Raw genomic sequence first — 17952 nt, forward strand, 5'->3', positions numbered from 1 at the left:
TGGAAGAGGTAAACAGGAAAGAGAAATCATAAAGGCTTACTAAGGTTGAACTGTTTACATTCCTGCATGGAAGGATGATATTTGTAACTCATGAGTCCTTTCTCAGTATTAGGGTAGTGGGAGGGAAAAAAATTATATGTATGTAGAGCCATCAATGTCAGAACAAAATCCTCATGGGATGCAGTCAATCCTGGGCACCACCCAGCACCCCAATCATCCCAAGGTGCTTCTGGTTTTCATTGGGACTAAGAGAGGCCCCAATGTGGGAACCACACAGTCCTATTTCCTGAAACCTTCCTCAGTACCCCAAAATGCACAGAAATGTCAAGTCTTTTCCACGGTGCCTTTGTCACAGTACACTGCCACTCTCCAAATTGAGAGTTTCTTATGAGTACATATTATCTGAGTGGTCCTGGGTACTTAGACTCACCTAAACATATTACTGCTCCTCTAAGTTCATACCTGTCTTGGTGCCTCTAAGGGGGCCTCTCTATGCTCAGCCACTGATAACCAACCTAACACAGGGGAAGAAAGTCAGGATCCAAACTACTGGCTGAATTAAATATGATGAATTTAACAGAGATACCTGTAAAAACACCAGAGCCTAGCACACAGGGGCTTAACAAACACTTGAGCTAAAACAACAAGAAACCAAAAACGATGACAACTTTACAAGTAGACGATGGGAAATACATAGCTAGGCAGAAATTCATTTTAAAAAGATCTGGAGGAAGGCCTCAGTAGATTCACAGCTCCCAGAGTCAACAGAGATTTAACATAATTAGGCCACACTGAGATGTGAAAAGGTGCAGGAGATATTAGCCCTACTGTATTCAGCCTGGCTCAGACCCCACCTAACATGCTAGGTTTGGTTTGGATTGCCACATTTTGGGAGGACAGTGAGAAACTGGACAGCATGCAGCAGTGGGGCATGACTTGATGTGAAGGGTCAGCAGAAAAAAGTGGCGAAGTTTAGCCTAGGGATGATTGGGGATGGGATAGAAAGGGAGGAGGATGACGACTGTCTAAAGATTTCATGGGCTCTCAGGTGGCAGAGGAATTAGCCATGCTCTGTTTGAGTCCTTGGGGACAGACCTTGGAGCACAAGGGTGTTGCAGAGAAGCAACTATTAAGTTTGAAATAAAGGAAAAATTCCTAATAATTAGAACTGCCACAAAGTGAAATGGCCTGCCTTGGGAAGTACAGTGAACTGTCTCCTTCCTTATTCTGGAAGCAGCACATTTTTAATCTATTAGCCCTAGACCAATCATTTCATCCTCTAATAGAGGCAGCTAGGTGGTGCCACAGCCCACAGAGCACTGGGCTTGGAAGAAGGAAGACTCATCTTCCTGAGTTCAAATCTGGCCTGACATTAGCAATGTGACCCTGGGCAAGTCACTTAATCCTGTTTGTCTCAGTTTCCTAAAATGAGCTGGAGAAGGAAATAGCAAACTCTCCCAGTATCTTTAAACCTAAATGGGGTCATGAAGAATCAGACACAACTGAACAACAACGACAAATTTTTTAATGTAAACACAGGTAGCAACTGCTTAAATTAAGTTCAAACTGTTTCCCTTTTATTAAGGTCCAAGTAAATATTATATATACTGGGACTCAATAAAGAAAAACATGTTCAAATAATATTTTATCATCAGCATCTCCAGGTAAATGTATATAATCAAGTAGCATTACCAATAAATCCTTAGGGAGCCCATCTGAAAGAGAAAAAAAGAGAAGATTGAGTGAGTGACAGCTATACCTCTTCTCCAAGGTCCTGGCTCATCTCCTTTAATCGTTTATTCTCATCTTACAACTTTCTCTAAGAAAAAACATAGCATCTTCAAATCACAGGATCATAGGTTCTAAAATTCGAAGAGATGTTAGGTCATACAGTTTAACCTGCTCATTTTAGAGATGACTAAATCGAGGCAAAGTAATTAAATGACTCATCCAAGGTCACAGAGCTAAGTGAACATCAGAAAGAGGATATAAACCCAGGTCTTCGGGACTCTCTATATCCGAGATCCATGGTGCCCCTTGCCGGCCAATTCTAACATCTACTAGTTACCTTTGTTTACAAAGATGTGGTGAGAGATTGGCTTTCGTCTCTTATACCACTAGTAAGGCATTACAATAACCTTTCCTGCTAAATAGAAGAGCATCCCTACAGAAAAGAAACAACTGATTTTGGCTTATTCATGCATGTCAGACTCCTTTTGAAGGCAAGAACTTGAAACAGAAAGAAACCAAGTCATGAGTTCACAGCAGTATGGAACAGTGGAAAGTGTATTAGGTTTGAATCAGATGAATTAGATTTGAACCCTGGTTTGGCACTTTCTAGAAATGAGAACTTGGGTGCCTATTTCTTCTGTGAAATGACAGGATCAAACTACATGCCTCTAATGACTCTTCAAACTCTTTATGATCCTATGTCTACAGTTTAATCCATTTACAAATAATATAAAATACCTCTGTGTAATGAAAACTTCCCAATTTTGAATATTTGATGCAAAAAAAAAATCTAGTAAGACAAAATACTTTTGATAGCTTCTTCAGTTTCCTGTGGGCAATACAGACCCATCCACAAATACTTGTCTGCCAACCCTGATAAGGAATGCTACATCCAAAGCATTTATAAGGCAAAGTGAATCAAGAAAAATGATGCTTTGCCCATTGTAGGTGCTAAATGTCTGCCAAACTGAACTGGTTTTCTTCAAATGCTCAAACATTAAGCAATTCAATGTCTGTTTGTAAATACAGCACCTGGAATGGAACTAGTTGTATTCACTCATATCTGCATCTCGCATGTTTGTGTTTGTAAACGGGGCAAAGCACCATATAAATAGGAATTAACAATCATTAATGACAACCTAATGAGATTTACTGGTTATTGCTTGCTTATCAGCCTGAATAGTGCCTACCCAATAAGTAATTTTAACAGGTCTCATTTGTATTAAAACCTATACAGCACAGTCTAGTTTTTATTCCTAAGCTCAGAGTAGAGCGCTGGGCCTGGAGTCAGGAAGACCAGAGTTTAAATCTGGCCTCAGACATTTACTAGCTGTTATGACCCTGGCAAATCACTTAACCTTTGTTTGCCTCAATTTTTTCAACTGCAAAATGGGGACAACAATCTTACCTAACTCCCAGGGTTGTTGTGAGGATCAAATGAGATATTTATGGAGTGCTTATTAGCACATTGCCTGGAACATAGTAAGTGTATAATAAATGCTTGTTTCCTTCCCCTTCCTCCCCGCCCCCAACTTTTGCTATCTGTTACTATTAGAAAACAAATGCTTTAAGTCTTGTGATTTTAATCTTGGAAACAGGAGTTAAGTCTTTGTGAATACCTTGACATCTCAATGTCTAATGGTTATAGATCAAAAGATGCTTCACAAAGCATATTCTGATGTATCTTTCTACAGAAGACCACCAGGGTCTGTAAATTCCCTCAAATAACCACCTGTTAAATTATAGCTTGGGTAGATGAATAAATGGCAGTATCAAACTTAAAGACAGTTCTTTACAGAAAGATCAATAAAAGGGCATTTGTGATAACAAATTTGTGCTAACAACTCCTACTCCAAAACCTGCACAGTGCACTCTTCAATTGTCTTTTAGCCAATGACAGAAATGATTATTTATAACCACTGATTTGGGGAGATTAAAATTTCCCCCTTTCTTTTATCCTCATTTCAAGACCTCAGTCTCTGAAGGTTGAGCTAACCTCCTCTATCCAGACTCTACCCGAGTGAGGCAGCTATTGTGGTCTACTCAAGTTGTGGGGGATAAAATTCTTTGAATAGACTACCCAAGGCCAGGCTAATTTAAGAGTAAATGACATAATCTAAATTCAGATCCAGCCCCTCATTGTAATATTCATTCTCTCATTAATTGGTAGTCAATCACAGTTGATTGCTAGTCTCGGGAACACTCCTCTTCCAAAAGGGCATATAAGCCATGAGCCTGCCATGATTGCCATTGGTTTAAGAGAGAGATGGCCAAATGACCATCCTTCTAGTAAAATGCTGGCATTATTAATAAAATTAGTAATTACCTAGAAATTATGTATCTTAAATCTTTTTAAACATCATGCCTATAACCACAAATACTTTACTTAAGAAATTTTAAAAGCTACTATAATACAGTGTTGGGTGGTTGTTGTTGTGTTTCTTTGGAGGGTAGGATGAAGGGTGGAAAAAACAGAGAACAGTACCACTTAACCTAGTTGTCAAAGCATACTGAATATTCAGCTCTCCAGTGGCCCTTTTACTCAGTGCTCATCTCCTCTTGCTTACCGAGGTGTAGAACTGACTAGGTCATTTTTAGAATACAAAATGGTGGTAGAAAACTTCTTATTTTCATGGCTACTCCTTACCCACAAGAGTTTATGCTTTGTCCAGGCCCAATTCCTCTGGAGTAGAGATTCCCAATTCATCTAAAGTTGGTCTAAGTTCCTGGATAATATATGGGTAGATTTCCTTATGAGGTCCTGCTTTGTCCTAATAGTAAGAATAGAAAATCCTTTTAATTCAATGGACATAGTACAAGTAACAAAACCAGCCTGGCATTACATACAACTAATACATCTACAGTAGAGGTTCCTATCCCCCTTTGGATCAATTTAGTCAGTGAGCAGTTAGTTTCAATAAAGAAGATAAACAAGTATTGCAGAATTTAAAATTTAAAAGTGCATCTTTTAAAGCAAGGTAAACCTTATACCCTAGGAATAATTTTACCAACTGGAATATGCTAATTAGATGATGTTTAGGAAAACATGCCAGGAAGGAAGGTAGTGATGACAGAAAACTTTGTGAAGGCAGTCAAATATGCCCAGCAGGCAACATTTATAATTGAATCAACAGAGGAAAAATATTTTAATTTCCTTCTAATTTGAGTCCATAATTCAATTAGCTCTAGTGCTGAATGAACTGATAGCCAACAGAACCCATAATTATCCCTTTCATTTAAGATAAAGCGATTTCATTTTCTTTCCTGTGTACACTGTGATTCTTTCTTTTTGGGGGGAAGGAAAGAGTTATTAAGAACACAATGGTGTCTTTTCTGGGAAAACTGTGTCCTAAGGTCACTTACTTCTGGGATGTGAGTTTTGGCAAAGTTCTACTTGCAACAAAATCTATCTTCCTCATACAGCAGTTCATTCTCAAGTTAAATAAACTCAGAAAACTTTAACCTGCTGTGCTGTTCCTTTGGCATTAACAAATTCTAGGATACCTTTATTCAGTTATTTCAACAAATACTTACCTTTACAACCTCTAGAATTCGAACTGCACTAGCAAAATCATTTAACCGTCTGCATGCCCTCAAAGCAGCATCAATGATTTTGGGTTCTGGAACCAGGTCATAGCCAACCAATGTATTCATTCCTATTAGATTAAAAAAAAAGGGGGGAAGGGAGGAGAGAAGCAATATAACATGAGACAGGTTCATATGATAAATTTAATTATCCACACTTCCAAAGAATCATGGAACTAAAAGGAACCTCAGAGATTACCCAGTTCACTCTTCTTATAATGATGAAAACTGAGGCTCTGAAAATGGCTTACTCAAGGCCAGAGTTAGGACAAAGATTCCAAGTCTCCCAATTACTGTTTTAGTGTTCTCTGAACTACTACCTTAAGAGATTATTTCGAGTTCAGTTTATGGGATCATATGACTTACAACTAGAACATAAATGCAAAGCTTAGTCACACAGCCTAACTGCTGTTTCACGGACAACAAACCGGAGAAGTATGAGGTTATATTATATTCACTTCTATATAATATTGCACACAAAGATGACTTAATAGTCTTTTAATGGCAAACCAAACTCACTATTCTTTTCATCATACCTATTCTAAGATCACTCAAAGGTAGTACTCTTGAAAGAAAGATGAAGTCACTATACTTCTTTTAAAAGATTAGAGGCTTTAAAAAAACAAAACATAGTCTCTACAATAACCCAGAATGCTAGACCAGCCTCAGATGTCTCATTTTGAAGGAAATCACATTCACAGATTACACAAGAAGCAATAAACTATTACTCCCATTTAACTAGTGTTAAAATTTGGAAGATATAAGTACTGACCAACTTTGCTTTAATGTTTATATACTGGGGCAAACCAAAATATGTGACAAAAGAAAAATCTTCCAGCAGGTCAGAAATAAGAAAACCACCCCAAGAGATGTTTCAAAGGTACAAATCTCTCCAAAGGGAGTAGCCTTGTGTGATAATTTATATTAGTAGTGGCAAACTCAAATAGAAATGGAAGCCACTAAACCATACATGGATCCCTGCAGATGCATATTGACTTAGAAAACCAAGTGTTAAAATTATGTTGTATCATATTTTTATTTATTTTGTTAAATATCTCCCAACCGCATTTTAATCTGGTTCTGGGTGCACTTGGGAGTGTTGTGAGCTGCATGTTTGACACCTCTGTTTTAGAGGATAAAGTTTAAAAGTTTATGCTTAATTACTAATCGTTCACTTTTGCCAGTACTGATGTCACAAAGACTTGATGGCTTCTATACCGCAGCCTGCAAATAAGAAGCAGCTGAATTTCTCTTACCAAAATCAATTTACAGCCACATCACAATCCATACCTTTTCGTAATTCCCAGGCATCAAGATCTGGTTTGCTGAAGTATGTTACCCAGCGAGCATCAAACTCCTCATCTGTCTCATGGGACCCATGGGAATAGCAGCGAACTGACTGAATAGCTACACAGAAAAAGGATGTTTTTAAAATGCTAAAACATTTAACTAAAATATCCATCTCATTTGAAAAAAATATCTAACCATATCTTCAATGTGTGAATATAATACTTGATAAAAATCTCAGGATGCATTTCATGTATCCTATAAAGTTTCTAAGGACAGGGATCTAAGCAATAAACACATCAATTAGGAAAACAAGAACACAACATTATTTTTTCTCATTCTTTAATATCTGGCCCCAATATACAATCTCTTAACACATCAAAGAATAAAAATAATTTCTCTTTTTCAATTGCTCAATAGCACCTGAAAGACATGAAGAGGAAGTATGATGTAATGGGAAGAAAGCTAAGCTGGAGGCTAGGAAGTCTCCAATAAATTGTATTTCCTATTTTTAAGTAGCCCAAACTCAATGGTAAATTTCAGTTCCTTTGACTTATAAAGTAGAGCCTGGTGTACAGAGTATTTAGAATATTTTAAAACATACATACTAGTCATAAAATTATTCAAATCTACTTCTGAAAGTATTTCACAAAATAGGAGTTAATAAGCCACTAAGAAAAAAAGGCAAACTGAGCAAAAGAAAAACCAGGAATAAGCATGGAGAACAGATAATGAAACACACCTTCCTCCTCTCAAAAGAGAGGTTGGGGAACTGTATTTATGTACAACAGTATGTTCCATATTGTATGATGCAGTTACTGGAAGAATAGAAATATTCCCCAAAACGACTTGTAATATAAAAACAAAAGGCATCAAACATTTTAAAAATATGTACAATCTAACACTAAGAAGAAATGGTAAAGAAAACAAAGTACACACCAAAAGAAACAAATATTGGAAACTGACTGTTTAAGTGGCTAGATAATAGAACATCACTTTTAGATCAGCAATTCAATTATGGAATACTCTATCTTTACTTGATAGCTGGCCACATCATAGATGGGGAACCTGTGGCCTCAAGGCCACATGTGCCCTCCTAGGTCCTTGGATGTAGCCTTCTGACTGAGTCCAAGTTTTACAGAATAAATCCTGTTATTAAGGGGATTTGTTCTGTGAAGTTTGGATTCAGTCAAAGTGCCAAACTGGAGGACCTCTGAGGGCTGAAGGCTCCCCACCCCTGGATGACACCATTCAGTGATATCCACAATGAATTTCATTTGACCTAATAATGGAAATGCATTTTTGTTGTTTCTCTTAAGAGGAAAAGAATAAACATTTTAATTCTTGAATTGAGTTATGTTAATGAACGAGAATGACATATGCTTTTAATACTAAAAGTTCAAAAAGAATGGGTCACCCGGTCCAACATTTAATAAATACAAAACTTTAACCCAAACTTTAAGAACTAACTGTAGCTCTAATATAGCTAGCTATTAAAGTAATGATCAAGGTTTTGATTATTTGGATTATCTTTCTTTATCGTTCTTCAAATTAGGAAACTGAGGATCAAAGAGGGTATATGATTAGCTTAAGGTCCAACAACTTGAGTTTTAAATCTAGGTTTCCCAACTTAAGTTCAGTGATCTTCCACCACATCAGGAGTGGGGAACCTGCGGCCTCGAGGCCACACTTGGCCCCAGAGGTCCTCAAGTGCGGCCCTTTGAATTGGACTCAGTCAAAAGGACACACCCAAGGACCTAGAAGGCCAAATGTGACCTCAAGGCTGCAGGTTCCCCAATCTTGCACTCTACCAACTACAAAGAATTCAGTTACTTATAAGCCAAGCACTCACAATGCACTTGAAATTTTAAGAGACACATAACAGGCCCAGTATTGGTTGCTTTGTAACTTGGAGAAAATAAATCACAGTATTTCTGGACCTCAATTTCACTATCAGTAAAATGAGGGGTTAAGCTCAATCAACAAACATCAAGTACCTACTACGTGCCAAGTACTAGGCTAAGGTCTAAGGTTACAAAGAGGCAAAAGACAGTTCCTACCCTCAAGGAGTTCATAATCTAATGGGAGAGACAACATGCAAACAATACATACAAAGCAAGCTACATATAGGAAATTTTTTAATTAACTAATGAAATAATTTTATTAACCAGAATTAAGAGGGATTGGGGAAGGCTTCCTGTAGAAGGTGGTATTTTAATTAGGATTTAAAAGAAGCCAGGCCAGTCAGGAGTCAGAGCAGAGGAAGGAGATTGTGGAACAGCCAGGAGGCCAGTGTCACTGGACCAAAGAATATGTGGAGGGGAATAAGATGTAAGAAGACTGGAAAGGTAGGAGGGGGTTAGGTTATGAAGGGTCTCTGGATACCAAACAAGTATATTTTGTATTTGCTCTTGGAGACAGTAGGGAACTACTGTAGTTTATTTGAGTGGGGGTAGGGGGGTGATTGGACCTGTGCTTTAGGCAAATCATTTGTGTATGAACAGAGAACAGATTGGAGTGGGGAGAGATTTAAGGCTGGCAGACCAACCAGGCTATTGCAATAGTCCAGATCTGAACCAAAATAGTGGCAGTGTCAGAGGAAACAGGGAGGCGTATTTGAGAGATGTTGCAAAGGTGAAACTGATAGGCCTTGGCAACCGATTGGATTCAGGAGATGAGAGATAGTGAGGAATCCAAGATGATTCTTAGGCTGCCAGCCTGGGGGACTGGAGGATGGTGTTGCCCTCTACAGTAATCGGGAAGGTAGAAAGTGGAGGAGGGTTTAGTGCGAAAGATAATGTGTTCTGTTTTGAGGTACTGAGTTTAGGATATCTACTGGAATGCAGGTGGAGGTGTCTGAAAGGCAGTTGGAAATAGGAGATGAGGAAAGAGGTTGGGGAGTGAAAAATAGATTGGAGAATCATCAGCATAGAGATGGTAATTAAATCCTTGGGAGTGGAATAGATCACCCCAGAAGTAATATAAAGGGATAAGAGGGCCAGGACAAAGGTTGGAAGTCTTGATCTAGAGCAAGATCCAGGGGCAGCTAGGTGGTACAAGGAAAGAGCATTGGCTCTGAAGTCAGGAGGACCTGAGTTCAAATCCGGCTTCAGACCAAACACTTGACACTTACTAGCTGTGTGACCCCGGGCAAGTCACTTAATCCCAATTGCCTATAAAAAAAAAAAATTGTCTTTAGAGCAAGATCCAGCTAAGGAGACAGAGAAGGAGCAGTCAGATGTACATAAAACATGATTTCAAATAACATGATATCTATTCTCAAGACAGTATTATTTATAAATCATCTATTATAAAAGCCGGTTTCAATATTTCAAAGGAACTATTATGTCCACTCTATAGGCCTTTCCTCTTCTGGTGCAGATTGTACTCCATCTTTATATCCCCTGTATTTCTTGTTCTTGTGCTTTCCTGAGTCTTTCCCAGAAGATCTGCCAAAGGCCCCCTAACACTTCATGAGTAGCAGGGCACCTCCAAGCTTTCTGAATATCTGTTTATAACTTGGCTTCTGTGACACAATTGGTTCACCTCCTTTCCTCATCTTATATTTCCTTGATGATACTGCTCATACTACTGCTTGTCCTAAAACAAGTAAATGTGTGTAGGTGACTTCTTCCCACTGTGCATCTTCACCATTGCCCTGTCACCTACAATTTTAATTCTTCAGATATTATGGAACTCCAAGATTCACAGTCATATAAACACCACTGGGGAAATATCCATAATAAAAAAATGGATTTTTCTACTAGAGAACCATTTGGAATCACTGAAAGTGCTGCCTAATTTCCCAAATGTAATTGTAGCCTTCTTTTCTATTCAATTCTAGGTCCAGTTCATTGCCCATCCACAGTACATGTTTAAGATCTATGTACTGATGGCCTAATTCAATGGACTGTTCAATTAGTTGCATATTGCAATCTGAGCAATAAGCATTTTTTTAATCCATTAAAAAAATACAGGTTATTAGGCCAATCTTTTTTGAGTGTAGTGCTCATTGGGGAATTCCTACAGTATTCGGGGTCTTGATGCAACCAGCATAATGTTACTTGCAAACAGAAATGTCAGGAAGACTTCATCTCTTCTACTTGGAGTCTGTGCTGAACATCCTTGACACATTGGGAACATCTACAAATCTACGTCCTCCTGCTTTATGGCTTGCTTGAAACTGATAAACAGAAGTTATCTCTATGGTTACATCCACATACATGATGACTGCTTTGAAAGCAGAACTGGGTTCTTGGGCTTAATTTCCTAAGAGTGGCACCTGGTCAGCAGTTGGTGTTGGCAAGGAAAGCTGACCCCCTTCTCCACAGTGATGCCTGTGGAACCTGAGTTGGAAGGAGGCACTGCTATTCCCAAGGTCCTTGGGTTCAAGGTCTTGGGCCACTTCCATCAGAGTCTGTAGGGAAATGGTGGCAGTGGTTTGACTTGCTTGGCACATTCCACCTCCTGTCTCTTCTTCAAGGTGCTTTGCAGCTACAACTATGCTGGAAACAGCTTGTTGGAGAGCTTTCAAGGATGAATTTGCTATGGCCAGGAAACTCTTTCTTTCTTTCTGCTTTTTGGTGAGGCAATCTTGGTTAAGTGGCTTGCCCAGGATCACACAGCCAGTAAGTGTCATGTGTCTGAGCAGGAAACACTTTCTTAAAGTAAAAAAGCATAGTAGGATCTTCTTTACACTGTCCAGTTAATTGTGTAACTATCATTTTTTCCTAATCTTTTGGTATTGTCCTCTTGACATGGTGTAAAAATGGATTCTATAATGCTTTCAAAGTTGCAGTTATGAAGGTGGTAAGTGACCAGTTAGGACATGTTCACTGTCCAGAGTAAGACAGATTATAACTTTTCTGTTGCATTTCTTTTGCGGTTCTATCCCACTAAAATCATTAAAAAACAAACAAAACAAACAAAACAAAAAACTTCAGTGTTTTAACTAAACAGTTAAGTCAGGGCAAATAAATCAACCTGCCCAAGATAAATCCTGACAGCAATACACTTTTGCTCACACACTGTATCTACATTATAACCTACAAAAGTATATTACCTTAAATATTCTCAATCAAGTTTGTTTTGCAACTGTACTTCCAGCAAATTTTTCTGACCCAAACTATGAACCAAATAGAAATATTTTATCATTCTTTGTGAAGTTTTTCTTTTACTAACCTAAATTTATCAAGTGGGAATCTAGGCACTAGAAAAAGCACTGAACATAAACAGGCTTGGGTTTGAGTCACAGCTGTCATGTATTAGTTCTGTGATATTAGGCAAATAACATCTCATTAGGTCTCAGTTTCCTCAGCTATAAATAGATACATTAGTATCACTACTAAACCCTACCTACCATATAGGGTTGGAATGAAGCTCAGAAGAGGGAATGCATGTGTATATATCACTTTGTAAATTGTAAAGAACTATGGGTGAGTGGATCATGATCTTTTATGACCTTTAATTTAAATGATATACCAATTCAGGTCAGCAAATGCTGTACATCGATCTTAAGAGAAGCATTTGGGGGCAGTCACTGTTATAGAGCTGAGACATGAACCCAGACTTTCCTCACTTTGAAGCTATATTCATTTCACCGTGATGCCTCTCTTTACATCATTAAATAATCAAAAAAGGATTCAAACTCAGAACACTACAATCTTTCTCTCTGGCTTCCTACTGTATAATTTCAGACATCTCAGACTGGATTGTGAGCTCCTCTTGAGGGCAGGGGCTGTTTCCTCTTTTTGTATCCCTAGTAATAGTGCCTGGAACATAGTAGGTACTTAATATTTATCGATTTGTTTTACGAACACATGGGATTTAGACCTGGAAAATACCTGAGTTATCATCAAATTCCAATGCCTCATAGAAACTGAGGCCCAGAGAAGGAAAGTTATTTGCCTAAGGTCACACAGCTGGTAAGCTGCAAAGTTGAAATTTGAACCCAGGTCCTTTAATTCCAAAATCCAAAGGCCTTTCCATTATATACCATAGGGATAGGGACTAGAACTATGATGTCACTGGTCTAGGGAACTCCGTGGGAGAAAATTTCCCACCTCCACTCAAATTAAAGCCACTACCTCAGGCCCCAGATGTGAGAGCATCCAAGAGTTACAAAAACAGTATGTCAACATATGCAGCAGAAGTGGCACACGGGTAAGTCTATAATACACCCAGCAGGTCAGCATGAGACTTCTCACAGCCTTTTCTAAGATAACAGACACATAAAAGTAGACATCTGCTTTTCTCCCAGGGAGTTTCCTAGACCAAGGAATCAGAGGTCTGATAGTCAAATAAAATTATATGTAGAAAAAGGTGCCAAAGAAATTAAAATATAACGGAACACACAGATCTAACAGTCATGGGATAGAATCTAATGCTTATCATACCAGTTATTTCTTCATCTGTAGCATTTGTCCTGTACCAAAACAACCAATAAACTTGTGCTTTTGAAAAAAAAAAGTTATTCTTGTTCAGGTACCAGTTAAACTAATTGATCTCCAAGACCCCTTCTGATCCTGAAACTCTGATCTGTAGTTAATTGAACAAGGCAATTTACAGCTTTTTCCTATTTGTAAACAGAAGGAAGAAAGTGCCTGTAGAAATGAGCATACATGCAAAAATATACTTTCCATCTTAAATGAAAATATCTTTGTTATGCTATGAATAGAATAGGAATCAACAATTGCACATGTCCCTTTCAGATCAGGTCATTTCTATTACCCTTTTCCTTTCAGAAATTATATGTATATTCCCAACTTTGGAGTCAAACTACAGCAGGCCTGCACAACATAGGGTCTGCAGGCCACTTGCGGCCCTTTGGGCAGTATGTACAGGCCTGTTTTACATCCTCTACATTTTTCGCAGGTGGCCTGAAATCCTTTGGCGGGCTGTATGTTGTGTTGGCCTGAACTAGAGGAAATATTGTTATATGGAATTAGTTACAGTATAAAAAGTTATATGTACTCCCACACAGAAAAACATTTGCATATTTCAGTACTGTTTTGTATAAATAAAAAATGGTTCACCCCAAACTTAGAAAAGGTTTCATATAACACAGAATTTCCAAGTTGGAAGTTACTTTAAGTTCTTAAATTTCCTTTATAAAATTCTGACAGATGGCTTCCTTCTTTAGTTATTAAAATTAGGGAAATCATAAAGGAGGAAGATCCATTTCACAGATGAGAAAACTTGGGCTCAGCTCAGGGCGTAAAGTGACCTGTCCAAGATCATATTCACTAAGTGGCAGAGCCAGAATTTAAGCTCAGATCCTCTGATCCAAACCCAGGGTGGTTACCATGTTATTCATATTAAGACAAAAGCTAACACTGCTGGTCTTTGCCAAATGCTGTTCAGTACTTTAACCCACCGTCAGAAGCTCCTGTTCGTCAAGGACAATGCTACAGGGGACCATTAGGTCCCCACACCCACTTCCTTTCTCTTACTGTGTTTTTTTAACTAGAAAAATAAATGTACACAACAACTATTTCCTTCCAGCTCAATGCTAACTACAAAAAATTACCCCAATGCAAACAACACTTTAGAGTTCACAAAGACTTTCCGTCCTAGCAGTGTTCCAGGGGGAGGTAGTGTGAGCATTACTATTTCCATGTTACAGGTTTAAAAGTGAAGTGACCTGCTCCATGTCACAACCAATTACATGACAGAGCCATGACCGAAATTCAGGAATTCCACCCCCAACACCTCCATTTTAACAGCACTTTTCTTCTAGGAAGTCTCCATCTTACAAATGGGATGAAGTTCAAGATTAACAGATTTGATAAGTAGCCTGCTTAGAACATGGCACACCCAGGTGTGACCCCTCCCTGTCCCCATCTTAGCAAGAAGGAACTCAAAGCTGTTAGATATAAAAAACATTAGTAAGACACCTTCAAATCTCATAGGACAGGCTATATAGTCTTATTAATACCTTTGACTGACCAGAATAATTCATCTTAAAAATATAAACAAAGATTGTTATTCTAAATCTCCCCTAACATCCCTGAAAAACTTTGATGCCAACCCCTCCCCTCATCCCCCCCCAAAAGTAGAACACACAGATCCCTTAAATTCTTTTCAGAGTTCTACCACGGATATACAAGAGTTTTACATTACCATTCCAGTTTTAGATTCTCTGGTCAAGTTATCATTTCCTCCATCTTTACTTCTTCAAAGTAAATTAAGCAAACGCTTCAGGCATTCTTGGTGCTGAACTATCCTGGGATTTTCAGGCCATATTTTTGCCTGGGATCTTTTTTAGATAACCTCATCTAGCTTTTTAAGTAGATGGCATAAACTTTGTGAAAAGTAACTATCAGCAGTCCAAAATGAAGTTCTGTAAAACCCTGAATTATACAAAATTGTAAATAAAATTTTATTAGGGTCATTAATGTTTATAAAATGCTTTAAAACCCTATAAACATAAACCTAAGAGCTTACTCATTTGGCTAGATGCTCTGAAGGAGATCTAGAACCAGAGAACATTAGATAGAAAGGGGCCTTAAAGTCTAGCTGGTTCATTTCTCTTGCCAGATTTCGAAGTTATTTTAATATTCTTAATTTTCAGTGCCTCTTCCCCCAGTTTAGGAATTAGAATTAAATTGCACATTCCTATTTTGAAGGTAAATTCCATGTAGGAAAATTCTCTTTCTGTAGTGTTCTCTTTTTACTAAACATTAACTGTAAATGATTTCAAAAGGGGTGGTGGTGGCACAGGAGGAAGGAGATTCCCCAAGGCCTGGAACACAATCTGCACTTAGTGAATGCTTTCAACCTGATGAATTGATAGGAAGGAAAGGCCCCAAAATAAAAAACACAGAAATGAAAAATGCATAGAGGAATTATGCAATAGTATAAATATACAATTAATTTCCAAATTAAGATAACTACAAGGATTTCCAAACCCTCTTTTCTGACAGTAGGATAATCCTTTCCAACGGGTGTTACACATAAGACTTTCCTCAAAATTTAAATTTTTTCTAAAAATTAAAGTGCTCTCTAGATCTATCAACATGGCACTTTGGATAGAGGATCACAAAGCTGGACAAATAACATACAGAAACTCTAACATGACTGTAAATCACTAATTTACACATCATATGATAAAAAGGAGGAATTAAAGTTTCCAGAGACTGACAAACCAAACCTTAGATTCCGTAAAAAGACTACAGAGTTGCCCAGGAAGAATGTTGTTAGAGACTTCAGTGTTTAAATTCACAACCTTAAGTGCTTAATTCCCCATAATGTAACATATTACCATCAGGGATTCCAAGATTAAAGTGCCATTACTATAAAGCCTTCCTAGAACAGATACAAGAGTAACATTGTTGAAGATAATAAATAGGAATTAGCAGAGCCTATTATACCCTAGTCAGGTTTCTCAGCATAAACTGAAAATGTTGAAGTCACTGCAGTACACAGTACTCTAAACAGCAAATTTCTGAAGATCACCGTAAGTGGCCTTTTCTTGATTCCTCAGACACTCCATCTCCTTTTCCAGGCCGTGTTCACTTGCTGTCCCACAGGCCAGGTATGCATTGCTTCCTTACCTCTATCTCAGAGTTCCTCTCTTTCTTTTAGCTGCACCTCAAGCATCATCTGCATGAAGCCTTTCCTGATCCCAGTGCTAGTGCTCTCACTTCGAGGAGACCTTAAATTTAACCACTTCTATATATTTGTATTTGTTCTGCACATGCTGCATGTAGCACAGCTGTAGGTAGCTAGGTGGCTCAGTGGACAGAGAACTGGGCTCGGAGTCAGGAAGACCTAGTTCAAATCTGGCCTCAGACACTTACTAGCTGTGTGACCCTGGGCAAATCACTTAACCTGTGTGCCTTAGTCTACTGAAGAAGGAACCAGCAAACCACTCCAGTACCTTTGCCAAGAAAACACCATGGACAGTATGGTCCATGGGTTCAGGAAGAGTCAGATGGGACTCAACAAAAACATACTCTATGTACTTACTGCAGGTATACTGCACACACTATTCTATGTACCTGTCTTCCCATTAGAAGGTAAACTCCTTATGGAGATTGTGGTATTGTACTTGTCTCCCCGGGCTCTATCACAGAACCTGCGAGGGCTTGCTAAATACGGACTGATTCAGAAGAAGGAGATGCCTAGAGCAGACAAAGCGCCTTCCTTGCCCGAGGTCACCCAGCCCGGAGGGCGCCTCAGGAACCAGAATCCAGGTTCTGCTGACCCACGTCCACTTGGAGTCTGCCTTCTCCCTTCAGGGCCGTGGTATCGGGGGTGTCTTTAAGGCCTGAAAAGCTCCAAGCCCTCCCTGGCCTTCCTCTTGGGCACTGACCCAACCCTCCGTCTGCCTCCCGCACAATAGGGCTAACATCTCGCTAACATCTGCAATCCCTGGGGCTGCTCTGGGGCTCATCTTAGCTCGGAGCCTAAGAGGCTGTCCGTGTCTCCCGCTTCTCAAACGCTTTAAAAACGAAAATTCCACAACGGAAAGAAATGCTACATTTCACGTTAGAGGTTGGTGAAAACGCCGACATCTTCCCCCAAGTCCTCGGACCCCCGCCGAGGAAGCCCCAATTTGGCCGGGGCTTGGACGCCGCGGGGGTCCCTCTCTGGCTCAGGGACAGCCGGGTTCCTACCCCCCATTGGGGGCTAGGGACCCGGGGTCACCGGGGTTAGTCCAAGGTGTCCCCGAAGGACGGGCGGCTCCCAGGGCCCTCCCGCCCCGCCCCGTGGGCGCCGGGACGTTCAATGTCACCTTCGCCCGGGAGCGCCTCCGGGCCGGGCCGGGCTGCCAGGCCTCTGCTCCGGGAGCCCGGCCTCAGGAAAGGGCAGGCCGGCGACCCCGGGGCGAGGGACCCGAAGCCGCTCCCGGGGGGCCTGGCTAGCGGCGGTCACGCCGGGCCGGCCTCTAGGCCGCGGCTCGGGTCACCACAAGGACGCGGGGCCGCGCGGGCCGGGTCCTTACCGGCGGCGGCGGGAGAGGAGGAAGACGACCAAGAGGAGGGGGCTGCAGCCCCCGGCTTCGGCAGCAGGACCCGCACCGAAGCGGAGCAGCGGCGGACAGCGGCGGCCAGCATGGTGACAGCGGGCGAAGTGCGGACTGACAGAGCCACTAACTGCCGACTGCTCAGGACACAGGCTGAGCGCGAGCGGGGGCGCGGCGCATGCGCGCGGGAGAGACTGGCACCGAGCGCGCCCAGGGGGAAACCGACGGGGCGGGCGGGCGTGGGCGCGAGTCAGCCCCTGCGGCGCGCGTGCGCGCGCGCTCTGGAGGCAGGTGGCTACGGACGCCACGAGGCCGCCGGGGAGGGCGAGAGGGAAAGGGCGGGGCTATGGCGGCGCCGGGAGGACAAACCACATCCCGCT

At 40.5% G+C, this 17952-nt stretch overlaps 1 protein-coding gene across 1 annotated transcript; it reads right to left on the bottom strand.

The window, feature by feature from the left end:
* Window positions 1-1503: 1503 nt before the first annotated feature.
* LOC114042642 (cytochrome c oxidase subunit 5A, mitochondrial) lies at window positions 1504-17725 on the bottom strand. Its single transcript, XM_027861337.1, has 5 exons — window positions 17552-17725; window positions 6607-6723; window positions 5266-5387; window positions 4379-4502; window positions 1504-1715 (listed from the first exon to the last, which is right to left on the bottom strand). The coding sequence occupies exons 1-4, from the start codon at window positions 17661-17663 to the stop codon at window positions 4389-4391; spliced, it is 465 nt and encodes a 154-aa protein (XP_027717138.1). The 5' UTR covers window positions 17664-17725; the 3' UTR covers window positions 1504-1715; window positions 4379-4388.
* Between the last annotated feature and the right edge of the window lie 227 nt (window positions 17726-17952).

This window comes from Vombatus ursinus, unplaced genomic scaffold (assembly GCF_900497805.2).
Source record: "Vombatus ursinus unplaced genomic scaffold, bare-nosed wombat genome assembly UNPS02000749.1, whole genome shotgun sequence".
Classification (NCBI taxonomy): Eukaryota; Metazoa; Chordata; class Mammalia; order Diprotodontia; family Vombatidae; genus Vombatus; species Vombatus ursinus.

Coding starts and splice junctions, on each gene's coding strand:
- LOC114042642 (XM_027861337.1), bottom strand. CDS start 17,663: ATGCTGGCCGCCGCTGTCCGCCGCTGCTCCGCTTCGGTGCGGGTCCTG. Junction 6,724..17,551: donor CTCCTCTCCCGCCGCCGCCG/GTAAGGACCCGG, acceptor TTTTCTGTGTAG/CTATTCAGTCAGTTCGCTGC. Junction 5,388..6,606: donor TGCCTGGGAATTACGAAAAG/GTATGGATTGTG, acceptor TTAATCTAATAG/GAATGAATACATTGGTTGGC.